The following is a 22,528-nucleotide window of genomic DNA, read 5'->3' as shown; positions in this document are numbered from 1 at the left end:
GTCCCTGCCTGCCCACACTTCCTTCCTCCCCGCCCCCGCCCCCAGCAACCTCTTCTTCACCGCAGCTAACACAGGGTTACGTCAACTGCTGGCCTGGGAGCCATGAGCGGGTGGGGGGGTCTCTCTCTTCTCCGACCACGAGCCCCCAGCGTGGAGTTCCCACCGAAGGTTAAACTGGTCCCGGAAACGCTTTACCTCGGGGAGGGTGACCCACTTAGCATCACCACCAGGTGGGTGACCGAGCTAACACGGTGCCTTGGGTAAAATGGAAAAAAAAAAAAACCCAATAAGCCACAGCGGTGCTTGGTAAGTCTCAGAGGAAAGGATCTTTGCAGAAGCTCTCTGAATTTCAGAATACTGGGCTGATGAGTTCTGGAAAGATAGAGACCATTTATATCGGAGGCGCCAGAAACCTAAGAATTGGCTGCTGTTTCAATCTATCCCAGATCTGCCCCGGATGGACACGGTGTTGACTGCTCTCCATCTGTCCCCACCTCCAGCCCCACTGTGCACCCCCCTCTCCATCCTGGCTGTGCCCCAGGAGCTGACCTCTACGGCCTCCAATAGGCTCCCTTGCCTTGGCTTCTGCTTGTGTTCAGCCAATGGGAGGGGCTGGCAAGAGCGGCGGGGGGTGGGGGGTAGTAGAGACCCTCATAGGTTTCCTTTGCCCTGTCCACACCTGTGCACACAGCGCCTCCTTAAACTCTCCTTCCCCCTCGCATGGCCCCACTGCTTCCTCCAGGACTGCTGACACAGTGCCTGAGAAGGAGCACAAAGCTTCTGGGTACGTTCAGCTGTTAACCTCGAGAGCCTTGTTCAGTCTCCGTGGGGGTGGGGGGAGGACCCTCACTGCACAGCCTGCAAAACGACCATAAAGCTTGCAAAACTTTGACCATCCGATCCACAGACATCTTGCTGCAGGAGACAGGATTAGCTCACTGAAGTCTTAAGTGTTCTCACCAAACGCATCAAACTTGTGTTAGCTGATCCATCACTATTTTGTACATACTATTTTGTATTTTCGATTGTTCCTTGTGCGCCCACTTATACCTCCAACAGATTCAAATCCAACCCCCCAGACCTCTCTGGCAACCTTGCCTGGCCTCCGCTGCTGCCCCCCATCTCTGGTTCTCTGCCTGTTCTTGCTGAGCTCCCTCTCCTTGGACATGGCAGCCACACCAGGCCCTCTGAGGCTCTCATCAGCCATTCACACCTGAGTAAGAATTAGCTGGCAGTCCACCAGGAACAGGATCGAGACACACTCCTGGCACCAGGGTGCCAGTGAGCTGAGAGAGGACGGGGGAGCCCAGGGAACCCACAGAGAGAAGCAGAAACCGCAGGGGTCCTGGACCTCAGTCACAAGCTTTATTGTCTCGAGCACGGACTCGCCACACTTCAACAATTCCACTTTGGGGAAGGGAAGGGTGCGGGAGGACCTGGGGAGGGGGCCTGGCTGAGCGCACACCGGGCAGGCGCAGATGCTCACAGGGAAAGCACTCGCCACCCGCCAGCCCGCCCCGGGGGCTCAGCCCCTCCCGGTGTGGGCTTTTGGCTGTTAGTAGACTAATCTCCAGTGGGCAGGGCGGCTGCCTGACTGCTGGAAAGAGTAGAATTTGACTCTGGGTTAAGCCACTACAGCATTGCTCCTAGACCGTTGTTAATAAAACCGCATGCAAGAGCTACCGAAAGCCAACGGGGAGAGGGGAGGGGGCCGATGGGACTAACTGGCCATCCCCAGGATGGGCTGCTTTGGGGCAGGGACGTGAACACCACCCACCTGTACCCAGGAGCACTCAGAGGCTACCTGGGCTGCTCCCAGGGCACCAACTACATACCTGTCCTGGTACAATTCAGGAACGCCGTGATGGGCCATCAGATCCCCCCCTCTAGCCCCTAGTGGGAGAGGCCCCTGTGAGCACTCTCCCTGAGCTGGGGGAGGAGGGGAGGCCCTCCACAGAGACGCTGCAGGGTACAAGGCAGTCACCCATGGGCCCTCCAGCTCTAAGAGTGGGGGCTTTGGGCAGACGCTGTCTTTTCCCACTATGCATGAGGCTGGAGTAACTTGGCAGGGCTCGAGGGGAAGCGGGGGAGGCAGGGAGATTTTTCTTGTCCCAATCATCCTTGGGCTCTTTTCTTGGCTACAGAAGACAGGGCTTAGAAAGCCCAAGGCAGATGCCTTGTACCACCGAAAGGGGGCTGTTGGATTGTGTGTTCCCGTGCTTGTGTGGCCACGCCCCCCGAAGGCTCACCCACGTGCACCCGGCTGTGTATGTGCACGGTGAGGTCGCAGGAGCATTTGGTGGTCACGGCCCTGCCAGGCCTGGGGCTTGGTCCTGGAACCCGAGGGTGAGCGTCCACATGGTCTGAGTGTGGCTGACTGCAAAAGTCCCACCTACATGGCATGTGTGCACGCATGACCCCTCTGAGTGTGTGTGTGCCAAGGGTCAGTGGGTGTATGTGTCGGGGTCTGCATGGGTGAGTGCAGGTGGCAGGCCCGGTTTCGGAACATCAAGTCAACCCAGGGGACGGCATATTACTGACCGATCAAAACATACCCAGAGCCCTAGTCCTGGGCCCCCCCTGGGGCCGCCCTGCCCCAGCTCCAAGCCAGGTCACTGGGGGTAGGGGGTGCAGGAAGGAGAGGGGCTTCCAGACTTTCCTAATACTGTGGCTCCCGGCCCTGGTGACTACCCTCCGGCCAGCAGCTCGGAGCCGTGTGTGCGTTGGGGTCAGGGTGGGAACGAAGGGCCTTGCCTCCCAAGCACTTTGAACCTGGGGCCTCACTGGGCAGACGGGCTGAAGGGAGCTTGTACCACTGCACGAAAGAGGCTCAGTATGCGGGGACAAGAAGCCCTGGGGACTGCCTTGGCCTGGAAGCAGCTGCAGAAAAGGGGGTCCCCCACCCGGCTCCTAAGGGCTGGACTTCCCTCCTTGGTGCCGGAAGGAGAAGCTGGAGCCCTCCTCTGGCCCCTTCCCGGAACAATGGCTCTGGGGTCTGAGAGGGACCCAGGAGAAGGGGAAGAAAGGGAGGGCAGGGATGTGCCCAGAGGGCCACGATGGTCCTCAGGGCAGCTCCTTCTGGGGAGGGGGCCTGGCCGGATCACCTCGGCCTCCCCAAACCAACTCCAGAAACCGCCGGGGTGTCCAGGGCGTCCAGGCTTAAGGTCCCGGGGGCCAGGCCGGGGCTGTACCGCCTTCTGTGGAAGGTCGCGCTTGAGGAAGCCTCCTGGTCCGGCAGGGGGGTCGGGGTAGGGGATTGTCCGCGGCGGTGGGTACGTTATTGTTACACTGTTCTCTTCTCCAAAGCGACAGTCCTAGCCCCTGCCTGGAGGTGGCGCCGCTGGGGCAGGCTGGAGGGGCTCTGGTGTGGACCGGGCAGCTCCACAGTGTCCCTCAGGGTCAGTGCTTGTCCTGGAGAGAGAACGGGCTTGGTCAGCAAGTGTCTCAGTGGGCATAGGGACAAGCGGCAGCGGGGGTGGGGTGGGGCTGGGGGAGGAGACCCACCTGGGCCAGGTAAAGGGAATAGCACGTGCAAAGGCCCCGAGGCAGGAGCAGTCTCTTCGCTGTGTGTTGGGGCCATGGTGAGAGAGGAGGCCGGGTGGGAGCAGTTTATGAGGATTAAGGGGAAGAGGCGAGAGCAGGTGGGTTTTACAGACAGCTCTGAGGGCCTGCACGGAGGCTGGATCCGAGGAAAGGAAAACTGGTGCTGAGACCCCAAGCCTCAGTTTTCGCGTCTGTAAACCAGGATGACCCCCGTGTGCCTTGCAGGACAAAGCCGCACAAGGTCTGGACATCAACTCCCAGGGTGCCTGGTACAGGCAGCTCCTCTGCAGACACAACCCCACCACGTCCCACTACAGCTCCGTGCCTCCACCCTGCTCTCAGGTCCTGTGCAGGGTTCCCTCCTCCCCGCGCCCATCTTTCTCTCTGCTTCTCACTCACAGGGCCAGGCCCTCGGCAGATGCTGTGGCCAAGGTTCTCCTGTCTCTACATGAGCGCCTGCGGCCGTGGTCCCACTGGCCAAGTTGGAAGGACAAGCCTTCCTTCCTGTGCTCCAGCCTCACTGGCCCAAAGGTCACACAGCGAGCCAGGGACAGAGCCTAATCGGGCTAGCACCTGGGCCCCAGGTGGGCTCTCTAACACTGTGGGTGAATGCCAGTGGCTAACTGTGGGGTGGAGGCCACCAGGCACCCTCTTAAAACACAACACAGCAAAGACATTCCCAGCAAGGGAGTCAGGCCCGTGAAGTTTTAGGAAACAAACTTTCCACCCACAATTTTATAAAACAGACTTTACAAAGACTGTCTAACGAAGAGAGAAAATATTCAGTGAAAAAAAACAAGAGGTGAAATTGAATATAGAGCACACTACCTACTCCATTAAAATAATTTAGGGAATTCCCTGGCAGTCCAGTTGTTGGGACTCCGCACTTCCTCTGCAGGGGGCCCAGGTTTGATCCCTGGTGGAGGAACTAAGATCCCACAAGCTCTGCGGCGTGTCCAAACAAATAATAATAATACAATACAATACAGTATAGTAATTTATATGGTACTTTGCAACCATCACAGTAAAGACCGGCTCAGGCAAGATTCATGAATGGATGATGAATCCAGGGGACATCTGGGTGAGGAACAGAGGATTCACAAGGTCTTCCAGGGTCTCCACCGAATGCTCGTTAGGAAATAACCAGCAACTATACAGCGGAGGAGTCAGACAACACCTTGACCAGGTGATCAAGATTCACTCAGGAATGAAGGGCAGACGGACATCACACACCACAGTCGTGATGCCCGGAGGAAAACGTGGCACTGACTGTGTATTCCAGCCTCAGTTGTAGAACCAGGCTCTGAGCAGCAGGAGCCATCGGACAAACCTCAAAGGAGGAATCTTCTATTAAAAAAGGAGGGAGGACTGTATTTCAAAAACGTCAATGTCGGGACTTCCCTTGTGGCACAGTGGTTAAGACTCCCCCTGCCAATGCAGGGGACACGGGTTTGAGCCCTGGTCTGGGAAGATCCCACATGCTGTGGAGCAACTAAGCCCGTGTGCCACAACTACTGACGCTGCGCTCTAGAGCCCATGAGCCACAACTACTGAGCCTGTGCGCCTAGAGCCCGTGCTCCACAACAAGAGGAGCCACCACAGTGAGAAGCCCGTGCACCGCAACAAAGAGTAGCCCCCGCTCACTGCAACTAGAGAAAACCCGCATGCAGCAATGAAGACCCAACGCAGCCAATAAATAAATAAATATCAATGTCATAAAAATCAAAGTGAAGCTGAGGAAATGTTCTAGATTCAAGCAGACTAAAGAGACATAATAAGTAAATGCAATGAGCTGACTCAACCTTAGACTGGATCCTGTACTGAGGGGGAAAGAGCTTTGAAGACACTCTCGGGTCAAGTGAAGAAATTGGGTATGGAGAGTGATTGGATATAAATCTCATATCAGCATTACATTTGCTGAGATTTTTTTTTTTAATTTTTAAAAAATATTTATTTATTTGGTTGTGCAGGGTCTTAGTTGTGGCAGGCGGGCTCCTTAGTTGTAGCTCTCAGCTCCTTAGTTGTGGCACGTGGGCTCCTTTTAGTTGTGGGGGGGTGGGCCCCTTAGTTGTGGCACATGGACTCCTTAGTTGTGGCAGGCAGGCTCCTTAGTTGCGGCTCACCAGCTCCTTAGTTGTGGCATGCAAACTCTTAGTTGTGGCATGCATGTGGGATCTAGTTCCCTGGCCAGAGATCAAACCCAGGCCCCCTGCATTGGGAGCGTGGAGTCTTAACCACTGTGCCACCAGGGAAGTCGCTGAGATTGTGAATTGTACTGTGTTTATGTAAAATCACGTCCTTTTTCTCAGGAATATGGACTGAAGTATTAAGGACCATGACACATGCAATTATACTCAAATGGTTCAGAAGAATACTCCATGCATATAACACACACATCTACACATAGAGAACAAAAGATAAAGCAAATGGGGCAAAAGATTAACAACATGTTATGTTGGGGAAAAGGAGAGCTGATGCTCTAGGTGCTAATTTTATTCTTGCCACTTTTTTGTCAGCTTGAAATTATTTCCAAATAAAAAGTTAATGTCTAAGTGTCAACTATACTTCAATAAATTTTTTTTAAAACTTAATGTGTACACACATCTACAGACACATACATATACATATAATAATTATTTGCAGGAGTTCTATTCTACAGAATCACACAGATGCGGAATCAGCAAATACTGAACCATTGCTCCCAGTGGAAATACAAAGTTACTGCAAACCTCTGGTCTGACATTTTCGTTGATTGATCAATATGTAACCATGTTTCATGTGTGCTTCTGTTTAAAGACACCTCACTGAATATATATTGTTGACTCATTAATAATGAACTCGAGGACAGCAGCACCGTAACGCATGCCTGAATGAAGCTTCTCTAAAGTACTTTCTGGAAGGCACACTGCAGCCTTCTTGCACTTAGGAACACTAGACAGCTCTTCAGCAAGACACTTGCGGACCATTTTAAATGGCGGAAATCACCAAGAAAATAAGCATGAAAAAAACATGTCACTAAATAGACCGTGAAAAGGACACTTGTTTGCAGAACGAGCTAAACAAGAAGGCAGCACGGTGTTTTGTATGAGCTCAGCTGGGAACATGCATGTCCAGTGATTAAATTTTTTCTCCACTCTGCATGGATGTCCACGAATGACCAGGAAAGTGCTATGAGTATTGAGTTTGGGGTTACAAATAAATGTTACCAAGTAGGTAAGTCTGCAAATACGGAACAGTGAGGATTGACTGTACATCCATACACATACACACATGTACATGCTTAGCAAAGTTGAGGAAGGATATCACTTAAAAATGTTAACCTTGGTCATCTCTGGGTAGAAGGGCTACTGGTATTTTTTTTTTTGGCTTCGCTGCGTGTCTTGTGGGATCTCAGTTCCCCAAGCAGGGATTGAACCCAGGCCCATGGCAGTGAAAGCATGGAGTCCTAACCACTGGACCGCCAGGGAATTCCCAATATTTTCTTCTTTATATATTTTTAATTTTTTTCCCCAAAAGTTGCCCAGTAGGCATGTATTACTTTATAATAAAAGGTTTTCTTTTTTTTTTTTTTGAAAGAGAAACAAGGTTAAAAGAGCAGGATGGTAATTGAATCAAGTTTGACTGCATTGGCTCCACTCTGTGAGCGACCCTATTGTAAAGCCTCTTGCACGATGTATCTGTGTATTTTTGGTGGCTTTTCAAAGTTTTTCTCCAGAGAAGTCGGCCTGTACGGGAGGGCCGTGGGAGTGGCAGAGCATCTCCCCGGGGCCAGGGTGCCCCTTACCTCTTGTTTGTGGGCCTTGTCTTGCTGGTGGATGCCATTTGCAGAACCGGAATTGCCGGCGGCCTGTAAGAGTCGAGGGCAAGATGCTGAGCAAGGTTCACCAGGCAGCAGTTCCTGGTTTGTCCACTAGATGGCGAGGGTTTCCCAACAGGACCATCTCAGGATCCAAACTCTGAGCAGAACCCATCAGCATAGGGGTCCCAGGACACACCCCAGGAAACACAGGCTCTCAGGGCATCTCCGCCCTTAGTCTGAGATCCTCAGGATACAGCCATGTACCCCTTGGGCTGGGACTCCCAGGGCGCAGGGCGGAGTCTCTCCCCTCAGGACCTGGCTGAGACCCAGCTCACCTGGGACTTATCGGGGCAGCCCCTCATAGCCTCCATGAGCCTCTCCACCTGCTGAGCCTGGTCCAGCGCGTCCCGCAGGGCATCCTCTGTGCTCATTAGCTGGTGCTGCAGCCGCAGGAGCTCCGGTGACGAGCACGAGGACGGCTCGATGAGGGAGTAGCGCCTCTGATCCGACAGGGATTTCTCTTTGTCCTGGAAGCAGTAGGAGAGAGGAAGAGCGTGTGCATGCGTGTACGTGTTGCAGGAGGGTGGTCTCTCCTTTAGGCCGGAAACTCATGTGTCCCGCCTCATCTCTGGGTCAGGCCTGAGAATCACCAGGATGCCCCGCAGGCCTCCCTCCCTCACCTAAGGGTCCTCTCTGAAGCATCTTCCTTGGCCCCCGCCCTGAATTCCCGGGCTCTGTCAGATGCTCCATATTCTTCAGTTCCTGAAACCCAGGACCCCTCCTCCCCCTCTTTCCTTCTTGCACCCCGCCGCCTCCCTCCACACTGTTTATGTGGGTCCCTCCTCTTCACCTCTAGACCTACAGCCTCATCCCCGAACCTCTCCTCAGAACCCTCCCCTGCCCCAACAGGACATGCCTTCCCTTCCCTTCCAAGTGCTCTGCAGCCCACCATGGTACCTGGAGATGCACCTGCCTTGTGGGCAGACCAGCCTCCTCACTCCCACACGAAGCTTCCCTGCACTGTCCTCCCTGGGCTGGTGCTTCCAGGGTCCTTCTGCTCTGCTCTGACCCTCTACCCAAACCTCCCTCTCCACCCAAACCTTCCTCGTTCCGGAGGTTTTCTAACCACGAAGCCTGTCCCTAGTTCTCCCAGGGGGGCAGCTCCGTGGCACTGAGGACAGTGCAGGGGGACATGGGAGAGGCTCTCCTAGGGTAAGGGGCAGCCAGTCACGTGTCAATTTGACCAGCTTGTGGCCCACGGAGACAGTCAGCGCGGCTCTGCCCCCTCCACGCGGCTCTGGGAAAGCCTTGGAATCAGAGCCCCCAAATCCACACCAGCCTCGGGGCCTTGGCTTCTGAGTTACGCCCAGGCTCACAGCACCACGAGGACCACGGAGGGCTCTGTAACCAACCCCCTGCTGGCCAGACCTGCCAGGACTGAAAGGCCGCAGGGCGGCTGGGCCCGGTGGTCCACACACACACAGTTGGGTGCAGCCAGAGTGATACCCTTCTCCCTTAACCCTGTAGGCCCAGGGCTGCTTCCATGGCTGCAGGTCCCTCTTCTCCTTCCATCTCCTCCAGCGTGGCTGAGCCTGTGTGGCTGGGTGGGAGGGCAGCAAGGGGCTTTGGAGCAGCTTCCCCTGACAGCCGTCCCGTCCTCCCAGACCCTATCTTGTCAACGCTCTGGAGTTGACCAGGCCTAGAAACTGGCCACAGGCTCGTCCTGAAGGCTGACCACAGGGGGATGGAGTGGGATGGTTCCGTCCTGTGCTACCAGCATCACTCGCCTACCGCACCCCCACCTCTGGAGACTCTGCTCAGTCAGGCCCCTGTTCCCCTCTCCTTCCTGAGATGGACGCATGAATCGCCACCGTTGGACCCTGAACAAGGAGCTGGTTTCTGGTTGATTACTTCTCTGGATGGTGAGCTCACCACCTGCCGGTAGCCCATCCCACCTCTGGACTGGTGAGATTCTTATGAAGTCTTCCTCTGCACTGCATCACCCAGACAGACACACAGCCGACCACAGTATCTACAAAAGGGGCCGCCCACAGCCCCTCACCAGGTACTTCACTGACCCTGCCTGTGGTTCTAGGGGATTTTGAACGCTCTCTGTGACTTGGCTATCCCTGGGGTGGCTCCAGGACGTCACCAGTCTCCATGGCTGACAGCAGATAGCCCCAGCCCCTCCCTGGTGTCCGCCATCCCCAGGCCGCCCCCTTCCCCACGTACCAGCCCGGTGAGCTGTTCCCGCAGGCCCCGGATGTCATCCTTGAGTTTCTGCTCCTTGATCCGCCACTCGGCCTTGTGGACCTCGCGGCTCAGGTCCCTCTCAGGCCCTGGGGAGTGGCGATTGGCCTCCAGAAGCAACACACGCAGTTCGTTCAGGCTCCTGGAGGGGGCGGGGGGCGCACAGAACACCTGCACTCACATGGGCCCCTCTCCTCCCGTGCTCCGCAATTTGCCAAGTGCCTGGCGACTGGCCACCCTGAGGGGGGACGCTGGCTACTAAGACAGCATCTGTGCCAGGAGGGGCCAGAGAGGAAATACAAGGCCCGAAACCATCCAACCACAACCTGAGAGGGGCCAGGATTCGGGGATGGTAGGGTCAAGAGGACTTAGCCTTTCTTAGAATGATTTTGAAGTTTTTTTTAAAAAAAGAGAATATTTGGAAGTTTGGGATTAGCAAATGCAAACTATTATATAGATAAACAACAAGGTCCTACTGTAGAGCACAGGGAACTATATTCAATATCCTGTGATAAACCATAATGGAAAACAATATGAAAAAGAATGTATATGCACGTATAACTGAATCACTTGGCTGTAGAGCAGAAATCAACACAACATTGTAAATCAACTATACTTCCATAAAATAAATTTAAAAAAGAGAATATAGTATTTGTTTAATTAAAAACTAAATAATAGAGAAGTAGAAATATAATGTACATATGAAACTTATATAATGTTATAAATCAATGTTATCTCAAAATAAAAAATAATAATAAAGTTAAATTAAAAAAACATTTATCCAAGAGAGCTCATGTGGCAAGACATTTTAAATGCCTGATGTCAAATAAGTTTTATTTCCTATGTCAACTCTTAATCAACTGGCAGTAGCTGCCTGGAGTACTGTGGTGAGAACGATTCTGGGCTTTGCAGAAAAAGAGTGCAGTGATCAAGTAGCAATGTCTTCCATGGGCACAGCACGGGAGAAAAGAACACACACCTTCTAAGCTCTTTCCCTTGCTTGCATCTACTATAGAGGAGGGGAAAACTCCCTCTCTAGGTGGCCATGGGTAGTTGAGAACAAAGTGGAAGTCTGCTGGCACTGACCCTTTCCCTTTCCTCCTTCTTCCTGCTAGGAATGATGGCTCCTGATGGCTGGAGCTTCAGCAGCCACCTTGCAACCACGAGGGAGAGTCTAGCAGAACCCAAGAGAACAAAGGTGTTGGCACTGATATCTTGAGCCACTGAACCAAATGCCAGCTACAGCTACCTCCAGATTTCTTGTTATGTGAGGAAAATAAATCTCTACTTGTTTAATCTGCTGATCTCCCACTCCCATCCTAAGTACCACAGAAGCACGGAGGAGCTCACGGTGGCCTACATCAACCAAGAAGAGCTTCAAGGAAGAGGTGGTGGGAATCCTCAATAATTTTTAAGAGTTTCAAGAAGTCCCTGGGCCCAGGATGCTTGGGAACCACTAAGCTTTCCTATAAGCTCTGCTTGGAGAACTGTGTTAAGAAGGATTCTGAGGCTTCATCGGAGCTTAGCAGTGCACGGTATGGTGATCATCGGTGATGCCAGCCATCTGTCCACCGGGTCTATCCCTGCCCCACCTCGGGAGAAGACTGGCTAATATTAACTGGGTGGAGTGAGGGTCAGGCAGGTCTGAACACACAGCCCACGGCTGACTCACCGCTCCTTCCTGAGCAGCTCCTGGCTGATGAGAACCAGCTGGCCCGAGGCGTCATGGGTCTTCCGGGACACGGCCTCCAGCTCCACCTCCAAGCGCCGTTTCTCCTTCTGGAGGGCATCCACCTTCTTCTCTCCCGACCTGCACTTGCTCTCCAGTGCTAAGGGCCAGCCGGCAGGGCAAGGAGGGAGAGCGCTGGGATCACCGTGGGAATCTATCCCACCTGGGGGCCAAGGCCCGGGCAAGGAGCAGGTTTCCCAGGGGTCACAGGGACACACTTCACTGAGTGGGCCTCTCTCGTCCTGTAGGGCCAGGCAGCGAGGGGCCGAGAACAGCTACTACGAAAAGCAGACCAAAGCTTCCACACAGTAGCCGGGCCCTCTGGTGTCAGGAAAGCAGTCCACCCTTCCCGAGACAGGGCCCGGGTATTTACACTGTTGCCTGGACAAGGAAAAGCTTAAACTTCACCTTGGCCCCGGAGGAATCTGAGGTCAACTGACCTTTGTCGGGACCAATTATGCCACGTGAACGTGATGGGAACTGGATAGGAGTGGGGGTGGGAACCATTTCCCAGGATGGGGGCCGTCTCATGGACACCACCAATGGCATTCTGGCGGACAAGAAGCAGGGCCAGTTTGTCACCAAGTCACAAATTCCAGACCCCCCCGTCTCTCCCCAGTCTCCCCTCTGGCCTCATTCTCCCTGTGCCTTGCTTTCTGCTCTGGCCAAAGACCTTCTCCCTGATTCTGGAATCCTGGTATTTCTTCTAGGGGCTGGTGCACAAATACTGTATCAAAAGGTAGAGAGACTGAAACCCAAGAGTCTTCAAGCCCAGAAAGTGAGAACTAGCGATGCAGCTTCAGAACACAGGGAACACAGGGAACTTCTCTCTGAGGAGAGAAGCTGGCTGGGGCCCCCAATTCTATTATGGACCGAGTGTGGGCTACTGCTCCCCATTCACTGCTGTCCAGGTGGAAGCCCAGTGCATGTGAACTGGGCCAGGCCGCCTTCTCCTCAAGGCAGAGTGGGGGAGGGCACCCTGACGCAGTACCACCCACCCCCTGCTGGACTGGAACACGGCCCAAAGAAAGCTCCCCGCATCTGCCTTGAAGGAGGGAGACTTACCACTTACTTGGGCCCTGAGCATCTCGGTCTGGGATGTTAAGGCTGTCACCTCTTTGTCCCTCTTGTTCAGCTTGTCCTGCAGGCCTGGGGTGAAGGGAGAGATGAGGGGCCATCAATACTCCAGGGCCAACACCGCGGTCCAGTGGGTGAGGGGGTGGCCCTTCCATCAAAACCCTAAAATGGGGCCACACTTGGCCTCAGGAGTCCAAGTTCTTCCTCATTCCAGTGGTCCCTCTGGGTAACCCACCCTGAAGAAGAGGCACCAATACTATGTGGTCTTAGGCAACTTAACTCTCAAGAGTCTCAGCTTCCTCAAGTGAAGAATGGGGATAGTAATGGTGCCCAGGTCACTTGGCCATGTGCATTCAATACTGGACAGCCTCAGAACAGTCATGAAAAAGATTCACGGAAAGTGCTAGAAAGTATTAACTTTCTGTAAGTTAATTTATAAATCTGACACGATACCAATAAAAATACCAGCCAGATTGTAATTTTTGTGTAGCTAGATAAATTGATTCTAAAATCGCTTGGAAAAAGTAAGCAAGGCTAGCCAAGAGAGTCTGGCAAAAAACTTCTTCAAAGAGTTAAACACACAATTACTATATGACGTAACAATTCTGCTCCTAAGTATATACCCCAAAGAGATGAAAACGGGTACTCAACAAGTACCTGCGCATGCAGCGCTATTCACAAGAGCCAAAAGGTGGAAGCAACCCAAATGCCCATCGACAGGTGAATGGACAAGCAAAATGCGGCGATGCATACGATGCCAACATTACTCAGCTATAAACAGGAATGAAACACTGACATGTGCTGTAGCACAGATGAATCTTGAATATATTATGCCTAGTGAAATAAACCAGACATAAAAGGCCACATATTGTATGGTTCTATCTATATGAAACATCAAGAATGGGCAAATCCACAGAGACAGAAAGCAGACTAGCAGCTGTCAGCAGCCGCAGTGAGGAGAAAGTAGACAGTGACTAATACTGTATATGCGTCTTCCTCTTGGAGTGACGAAAAGGTCTGGGAACTACATAGAGGAGGCGGTTGCACGAAACTGTGAATGTATTAACGCCCCTGAATTGTTTGCTTTAAAATGGTTAATTTTATTTTACGTTAATTTTAATTTTAATTACATTAATTTTGTCTCGATTAAAAAAAAAAAAAAAGAATGGCCGAGAGAATTTTGGAAAACCAGAACGGGAAGACTAGCCCTGCCAGTAACTGAAATATAAACAAAGCTTCAAAACACTGTAGAAATGGCACATGAAGAGACAGACAAGTCATTGGAAAGGAATCGGAAGTCTAGAAATAGAGCCAATTACCCGATGGAATTTAAAGATGGTCAATATGGTTAATTCAAATCAGTGGAGGCAGGGGATGAGGTTTTCAAAACTGGTACTGGCATAAGTGGGTACTCTTGGGAAAAAAAAATAAAAATGGATCCTTACCTCACACCTTATAGAAGAGAGAATTCTAGATGGATCAGAGATTTAAACATAGAAAATGGAACTTAAAAAGGTACTAGAGGAAACCATGGAATACATTTTAAAAATAATAAACCCAGGGGCTTCCCTGGTGGCGCAGTGGTTGAGAGTCCACCTGCCGATGCCGGGGACACGGGTTCGTGCCCCGGTCCGGGAAGATCCCACATGCTGCGGAGCGGCTGGGCCTGTGAGCCATGGCCGCTGAGCCTGCGCGTCCGGAGCCTGTGCTCCGCAACGGGAGAGGCCACAACAGTGAGAGGCCCGCATAGAGAAAAAAAAAAAAAAAAAAAAAATGAGCTGAGCCTTGGGAATTCCCTGGCAGTCCAGTGGTTAGGACCCTGCGCTTTCACTGCCGATGGCCCGGGTTGAGCCTGATGGAGGGCAAGGTAATTTCCTGCAGCAGGGTTTGTAACAGACAAAAACTGGAAACAAGCCGTGATCCATCAGCTAAATACACGACGGTAGCTCCACACGATGGAATATTCTGCACCATACAAAAGAATGTGGTGACAGGGAGCAGTCTCCAAGATCCATTATTAAATGGGCAAAAAGAAGTAAGGGGCCCGAAGGAGTTCCCTCGTGGTCTAGTGGTTAGGATTCCACACTTTCACTGCCGTGGCCCAGGTTCAATCCCTGGTCAGGGAACTGAGATCCCGCAAACCGCATGGCGTGGCCAAAAAAAAGAGTAAGGGGCCCGAATAGTGTGGGAAGTGTGGCACCATCTGTGTTACCTCTGTGCTTGTATGTGCATAAACCATCTCTGGAAAAGAGACATGAGTTGGCCAACATCGTGCCTTTGCGGAGGGAACTAGGTAGGGGATAGAGGATGCTTCACCATATGCCCTTTGAACAATCTGAACTTTATACCTATTTTAAAAATAACAAAACCAAACATACAATCAGGTTCTCAATAAACTGAGCCTCCGCCCTCTTCCCCTGGTGGGTGAGTGGCTGGTGCATGCAGTAGGCGGCTCTCACCAATCGCCAGGTGATGTAAAACAAAGCAGGACCCAGCTCAGAGGAAGAACCGCCCAGCCTTTCCCCATAGCCCCGCATCTCATCCGGCCCAGCGGCCACTCACCCTCCACAGTCTCCTTCATCCTCGTCTTCTCCCCTGAAATGTCGTTGGACTCAATCATCTGAAAGGAGAGCCTGGTAAGGGGGACACTCGTCTCCCCCTCTCGGCCCTCAGCCCCAGCCAGCCCACCTCTCCCCAATTCAAGGAAACTCTCAGGGGCTCGATGAAGCAGGGGGCACAGATGTCCTTGGGCTAGCTTCCCTGACAAGAGGACCCCCTCTGCTCCCAGGGCCCCGGAAGGCTGTTTATGTAGCTTCCACGTGATCACCTCCTACCCTTTCCTTCGTGCAAACGCCTATTATATTAAACAGATGTCTCCTTCCCTGGGATGCCTACAGAGATTGGTCCTGGGACTCTGTCTCCACCATCATCCAGAGGCAAGACTCCCGGCCTTGGTTCCCGTCCATAAAGCAAGAATTGACCGCCATGGGGCAGCGTGTGCAGGGCACGCACCAGGGTCGGCTCCTGGAGGGACTTCAAGAAATGCTACTTCTTTTCTCTCTAACACATCTTTAAAAAAAAATAAATCCAGAAGCCAAAGAAGAAAAGATCAACCAAGGAAAAAAGAAATCTGCGTGGCAAACATCAGCAGGCTCCTTGCTGCCTTTCGGTAGAAGTTTCTGGACTCCTGCCCAAGTTGGCTGTCCCCTGAGCCTGCAGTTTGCCAGATTCTAGCACTGCATACCAGGGAAGCACAGACCTGAGCAGGCAGTCACCTCCATCCACCTGCCCCTCATACTTCTGCTCATACATCCCAAGCCCTGCTTTAGTTTCAGTCTGTTGCGATTAACTAAGCTTCCTAGATCTTTATTTACACACACTGCAGGGAGAATGAGGCACACACTAAAATTTTTCCAAATTCCCGTACTTACTACACGAGACCAAAACTTGAGTTGTCCCTGGACTTAAACCTTTGAATCTGGGAGGCATGTGGGTCCACACCAAGTCCCCACGTGTGTGGAAATCAAGAGATGGGTATTCCTGAGATCACCACCCACTCCTTGGCAGGCCATCCTGTGGAACCACAGCAGCCCCAAACCTCCCCTGCTAAGGAGTCCAGGTCCTGGGGTCCCAGGCCTGACCCTCCTTGCCCGAGCGGCCAATCAGGTCATGCGTACACAGCTAACCTGAGGATCTTCCTTTTCTCTCTGCCCAGCATCCTGGGAGAGTACTTGCTGGTCCCTCCCTGGGAGAAGGGGGCAGAAAGGCCGGTGCAGTGGGACCTCAAGGTGTGACACGGGCAGAGCTCCTTTTACAAAAAAAGGCACCCCCTGTACGTGGAACTCCTGAATACTTGTGGCTCAATTGTTAAATGCTGGTTTAAGTGTACAAAGGGAACCAGAAGCTCAGGAACCCCCATGGCTAATAAAAAGGCAACGGTCTTGCTGCTAGCTGTCCTATCGTGTAAGATTTGACTTTGTCATCCCGGGCATCCCCTGCTGGCCCTTAGGCAGTGGGGCTGGACACAAGCTCTGCCACTGATGGACAAGAAGACCTGGGAAAGGTACTCTGCCTCGGAATCTCAGTTTGCTCGTCTATGAAACGAAGCCTATATGGACCTTGAAGGAGTCCAGGTGAGATAGGGCATCGTAGGGCCTGCACCCGGTGTGGTGCCCAGAGCCACTCATAAGGCCCTTCCTGCCCCCGCCGGAGCACACGCCCAGGCTACCCGGGGTCTTGGCCTCCCCAGCATGCTCAGCTGGGGCTTCTAGATTTGGAGCGAAGCTGATTCCGATGGCAGCAGCCTCTCCAGGGTCCCGCTCCAGGGACCACCCCACTCTTGGGAAAGCGGCTCAGTCTCATCAGGACCAGCAGGTGGGGGCCGCCCTCGGGTCCCCTAGGTCGGTGCTCGCCTTGGAGATGGGCAGGGTTTGCCCTCCACACGTCTGCCAGCCCAGTGCCAGTGCATCTGGTACTGGTGCCTTGGGGAGGCCCAGGAGCCTGCACAGGAGGACGTGTCTGGGGACTGGGAAGAAGGCCGTTCCCTGTGCCTAGATACACATCTCTCCAGGCCTGGCCTGTGGGGACCCAGCCAGGTCAGCTCAGACCGCCTTGGGGCCCCACAGTCACCCGGGCCTGCTGCCCTTCTAATGGAAGGACCTCCTCCTCTGAGCCAGGTGCCCTCCGATCTCGCACGGCGTGCTCCTGGGGGCAACGAGGACGCTTCCCTGGACTGGAAATAAAAGGTCAGTAGATGCCTAGACCCTCCCCAGCCAGGCCCTCGAGCCCGGACCGCTGCCGTCCGTGGTCCCCGCACAGCCAGGCAGGAGGGGTGGCCGCCTACGTTGGTGTGCTGGGTCGAACACAGGGACTCGACAGCCTGGAGTCTGTTTTCAGTGACCAGAAGCTTCTCCCGCAGCCTGTCGGCCTCCTGCTTGCTCTGGGCCTCCGAGCGCTGCAGCAGCTCATAATCTAGCATCTTCTTCTCGGCCAGGGAGATCTGCTCCTTGAGGAACGCAATGGCCTGCGCCTGGCCCCGGTACTCCACGTCCAGCTTCTCCAGCTCACGCCCCCGCAGCTCGGCGTCGCGGCACCGGTCCTGGGCCTCCTGCAGCTCCAGCCGGTGCTGGCTGGCCTGCACCTCCAGCTGGGCCCGCCAGTGCTGTTGCAGCCCGGCCAGCTCCTCCTGGGCCTCTTGCAGCTTCTGCCGCAGGCCCTCTTTCTCCTTCACGTGCATGGCCGTCTCGATGTCGTGCTTGGCCCGCAAGTTGCCCAGCTCCAGCTGGTGCTCCATCTTGATGCCCTCCATCACGGCCTTCAGCTCCCCGATCTCCTTCTGCTGGGCACCTGGGCTCGAGTTCAGGGTGGCCTTGAGGTCCTCCAGGGACTTCTGGTGGTCCAAGGCCAGCGAGTCCAGCTTGGACTTCCAGTTGTCCATGAGCCCCATGTTCTCGCTGGTGGCCTGCTGGACCTTGGCCTTGAGGTCCACCACCTCCTGCGCGTACTTCTCGTTGGCCGCCCGCAGCTTCTCCACCTCCGCCTGGTAGGCCCTCAGCGCCTTCTCGTACTTGTCCCTCAACATGCCGCTCTCCCTCTGGTGCTCCTGGCTGGCGGACAGCAGCCGCTCCCGCAGCCGCAGGGTCTCGGCGGCCTCGGGGTGATCGGCGGGTGGCGGGCCGGAGTGTAGCAGGCACTGCTGCAGCTCCTGGATCTCCCCGCGCCGCAGGCTCAGCTCCTCCTCCAGCTGCAGCACCCGTGACTTCTCGGCCACCGTGGTCAGCTACCGGGAGAGAGGGAGACCAGGGTCAGCGGGCCGGCTGGAGGGCACGGGGGAAGGCCGTGAGAAGGGAAGGATGCCCCACTCCACCTGGGTGCCGCCCTGCCCACCGCAGCTCCCAGGGAGGCTTCCCCGGCTTGTGTCCCGGTGACTCGGGGACTCCCTGGTCCCCGCTGCTCTAGGCGGTTTGGGAAAAATCGGTGGCAAAAGGAAACCATCTATTTGAGGTTATGGCTTTCTTCAAGTTCATGTTATTTTTAAAGGGCAGACACAACAGAGGGAATTCCGTACTATCCTGCTCTAGCAAAGTTCCAGCCGGAATGAGCTGATTCACAGAGAGGCCTTCTGGAGGGGGTGGCCAAAGAAGGGTCCGGTTTAATGTTTAACGCAGAAGAAAACAACAAAAAAAAGAATGCTCCCAGACCCTCCTTCTGATGGAAAACTCTGAGATCAGAGGCTCCACCCACCAGAAACCTACTTCGACCGTGTCAGTGATCACAGGTTTGGGTGCAATACATTTGAAAGTTTTAAATCTTTTACAAGCTTAAGAAATTTGTTTCTGAAGGTGACCTTTAGTTCAATAAACCTGCTTTTGTTTTTCTAATCAGGTTGAGCCCTAGAGAGATGCCTTGGTGTGGAGGGCTCCAGCCTGTCAACCGTGACTGGGTCGGTTTCTTCAAGCAGACTCCGTGTACATGCATGCGTACTGCACACGCAGTCACCTGGCAAAGGCCGGTGTGTGGACAGGGACCCGTGTGTGTGTCTCCAGACGCTCACGGGCACACACGTGCTCACTCGTGTACTGAGGCCGACCTGCGGAAACCAGTGGTCGCCCACCCTACGCCCACAGCCTGTGTACGGTGGGTTCCCCAATCTCTGCTCTGTGCTTGCTTAACTCTATGGCCGGGGGAACTGCAGCTGGGCTGTCCGCTGGGCTGACCAGCTGTTTGGATGTGTGCCTGCATGGGGGCCCAGCCCCCGGGGCACGCATGATGGGCGTGGAGGGGCTAGCGGGGTCTGGAGACTGGACTTAGAACCATGCCCCGGGAATCAGGGGGCACTTCACTCCCACGCAGAGCTTTCCCTGGCCCGGGAACCACTCACACCCTGGGGCTGACACCGAGTCTCATGCCCTGGGAACACCCCACTCCCTCGAAGGCCCACCACTGCCCCAGGTCCTTCAGGTTGGCCCCGCATGCCATTCTATTTAAGACCCTCCAGGCTAAAGAAACCTGGATCCACAGTCTCCCAACCTCTGCCTTCCCCAGCCTGGGGAGAAGGGAGGCATGGATAGGTTGGCCACAGAAGGGGCAGAATGTTCCCAAGAGCCCCCGATTTCTGAACAAGACAAAGCACGGTCATGGCAATGCAATGGGGGGGGGGGGCGGGGGAGGCTCGCACAGAACACTCCCAGCCAGTGGGTCCACGAGCTGGGGAGCAAAGTCCCAGAGAACCAAGACCCCCTCCTCTGAACAAGCATCACATGGCCACGGAGCATAAAAGCACGTTCCTAAACCTCCCTAGAAGGGGTGCAAAAGGAAAAAAAAAAAAAAGTGAGGAGAGCGGCCAGAGAGAGAGAAAATAATAAAAACAGGGCAGCTGAAGGGGCGTCAGCAGGCAAAGGCGCTGGTGGCAGGAGGTGGCGGCGGTTACCCTGTTGTCGGCTAATTCTCGGAGCAGCCGCTCGGCCTGCGCCTTCTCCAGTAGCAGGTGTTTCTCCAGCTCGCCAATGCGCGCGTGCTCCAGCTGCGTCTGGGTCTGGTCCACCCGGGGCGGGTGGCGAGGTGGGGACAGGAGAGAGGGGCACAGGGACAGGAAGCCGGAGGAAGAGAGAAAAAGAGAGAGAGAGGCAGGTCATCTTCTGTGCACAAGGCAGGAGAGCAGGTGAAGGAAAGAGAGGAGGTCTGGGGAGGCAGGGCGGGGTGGGCCTGCTGCCCGCCCCTCACTGTGTCCCCGCTGGGTGTGTTTAAGGGCAGAGCACAGACTGCAGCAACCCTGCCCAAGCCGGCCCCTGGAAGGGGCGACAACGGGCACCCGGATCCCTTCTGTCACCCCCAGGTGGCCCTCCCCCTTGCAGCTCCGGGGCAGGAGCCAAAGCCTGCTCCCCCCCGCCCACATCGGGAAGCCTAGGGCTGTTTCTCATTTTAGGCACAGAATCCTGCATACAGGAAGCCCCCGTAAATGACCCCAGGATTCCTGGCCCCCAGGCCTGTCTTAAAGGTCAAAGGACCGACTGAATGGGAGGTTTTCAAATATACCCATACGGTCAGGATTCTCCCGGCCAGGCCTCCTTAGCCGAGGCCGGACTTGGCCTCCCACCGCCCTGCCCCAAACCCGGCCCCAGCACTGCCCACTCCCCAGGCCCCGCCGAGGACGCCCGGCCTCCCGAAAGCACAAGAGCACTTTTGTCCCTGCCTCACAACACCCGCTTCACACACTGACAAAGCCCGACATTCTCAGGGCATCCAGGCTGGCATTTGGATTTCCCCTAAGAGATCTGCGAGGGCAGCAGAAGGCTGAAGGCCCAGGGTATCCAGAGGGGTCTGGACACCAAGCTCTCCATAGGGAGAAGCCAGGGTCTTCTGTCTGCATCCTCCCGCGCATCCCGTCATCACCAAGGAGAGACGAGGTGAGAGCAAATCTGAGCGGCAGTTCAGGAGAGGCAGGGCTTAGCACCGTAGCCTATTGTGTGAAAACCAAGAATACGCCCGACACGGGCAAGGGTAATGGTGACGGTGTAGACTCACGGTATCGTCCCGGAAATACTCGTGCTATAGAGACCTTTATGTCCTCTGGCCCGTGATCATATTCCTGTGAATTTTCCTAAAGGAACAAATGTGTCTTCTCTCTCTCCCCCCAAGAGGGCAGCATGCCCCAGTGCTAAAATACAGCCCTGCTCGGTCTCTTCCAGAAAATTACAGGCTGACGGTGGTGCCTCAACCCCAGCCTTGCAGGGGCCGTGTCACCTTGCTCCTCCTCTGATGACAGGCACAGCGACCCTGCCCGGGACCCACACTACACACAGCCTGATCACAAATACCATACCTGTGGCCCCAAGGGCAAGAAAAGCCTCCAGCATCACAATTTCATGGGCAACTTCATTTGGTAGCCCCTACAAAAGGACCCTTCACTCTGACTTTCAGAACTCCCAGCCTCCTGGTCCATGGGGGCACAGGAGAACCCATAGGAGCTTGGGGCGGGGGGAGAGCCCCTGAAGCCTAGATTTTAGGTGAGATGGACGACCTGGGAGGATGTAATTTCTGTCTTACGTGCCAACTTTAGAACCCAAGCCCCGCCCCTCCCCCCCCCCAACACGGGGTATCTCGGTTATCTCCCTATCTCACAGTGGCCACTCCAGGGGGAAGACCTCAGGCTCAGAATCATCCAGCAACTTGGGGCAGCAGGAGCCCTAAACCTCAGACTTCCAGATTCTAGAGCCAGGGCCTCCCTACCCCCAAACCAGCCTGACTCCACGGAGGGGAGACATAGACTTCCAGCAGCAACACGGAGCAGTGACGGAAGCTCCTGAAGCGGGGGACTCCCTGTGTCCCTGCCCCCGTCCAAATCCCAGAAGCTCGGTGAAGCCTGGCCTGAGCCCTTGACCTACAGCTTTCCCCCTTCTCCTTGCACGCACGGTGTCTACCCCACTCCAAAGCACAAAGTTACTGCCTTGGGACGCCCCTCGGATAACAGAAGGCTGCTATTACTAATTGGGGAGGAGTCTCCCCAACTGCGCCAGTGGCTCCTGAAGGCCAGAGGCGCGTCGCCCCTCTTAATCTCCCTCCAGGCCTTGAGCTGTACAGCCAGTTCTCAACAAATAGCTGATTCTGACTTCTGACTCTTCCCCTTACAATGGGCGTTCCCATGCCAAGGAAAAATAACACCGAGGCGCTATTTGATTCACAAAACAATAACACAAACCCCTGGATGATAAAACAACAGCAAAACCCCAGTATCTTCAAGTCTAAAGTAGCTGCCTGACGTCCCCACCAGGGGGGCAGAAGGGAGTGGCACACGTTTTCATTAGGCAACAGGAGGCCACGCCCATTCAAGAACCACAAAACATGTCCCCGGCCTGTTTTCCAGAAGCATCTCACCACGTTGTGCCCTGCTCTGGCATCGGGGACAGGAAGGAGAGCAAGACAGACAGGGGCCCGCCCAAGGGGCTTACATCTGGGGAGGGATGCAAACAATACATGACCAGTGAGGACCATTTCAGACTGTGACTTGGCCTAGGAACAGAGCAAGGAGGATGAGGCAAAATCAAGGAGGCAGAGAAGGGCTCTCTGAGAAATACAATTTAATGGGAGACCTGCAGGAAAAGCAGGAACCGGCTGACCAGGGCAGGGGTGGA

At 54.5% G+C, this 22,528-nt stretch overlaps 1 protein-coding gene across 1 annotated transcript in view; it reads right to left on the bottom strand.

The window, feature by feature from the left end:
* Positions 1-2,686: 2,686 nt before the first annotated feature.
* Positions 2,687-22,528, bottom strand: part of CLIP2 (CAP-Gly domain containing linker protein 2) — a 55,634-nt gene continuing 35,792 nt past the window's right edge. The window contains exons 8-16 of the mRNA XM_065892651.1: positions 19,828-19,932; positions 17,242-18,177; positions 14,961-15,018; positions 12,387-12,470; positions 11,265-11,421; positions 9,575-9,734; positions 7,678-7,869; positions 7,328-7,390; positions 2,687-3,411 (exon numbers count right to left, since the gene is read on the bottom strand). Coding sequence (XP_065748723.1) covers positions 3,400-3,411; positions 7,328-7,390; positions 7,678-7,869; positions 9,575-9,734; positions 11,265-11,421; positions 12,387-12,470; positions 14,961-15,018; positions 17,242-18,177; positions 19,828-19,932 — 1,767 coding nt within the window. The 3' untranslated portion in view covers positions 2,687-3,399. The remainder of the gene's footprint in view (positions 3,412-7,327; positions 7,391-7,677; positions 7,870-9,574; positions 9,735-11,264; positions 11,422-12,386; positions 12,471-14,960; positions 15,019-17,241; positions 18,178-19,827; positions 19,933-22,528) is intronic.

Source organism: Phocoena phocoena, chromosome 15 (assembly GCF_963924675.1).
Source record: "Phocoena phocoena chromosome 15, mPhoPho1.1, whole genome shotgun sequence".
Lineage (NCBI taxonomy): Eukaryota > Metazoa > Chordata > Mammalia > Artiodactyla > Phocoenidae > Phocoena > Phocoena phocoena.
The sequence above is the reverse complement of the archived record's forward strand: the minus strand, read 5'-3'. Positions and strand labels throughout refer to the sequence as shown.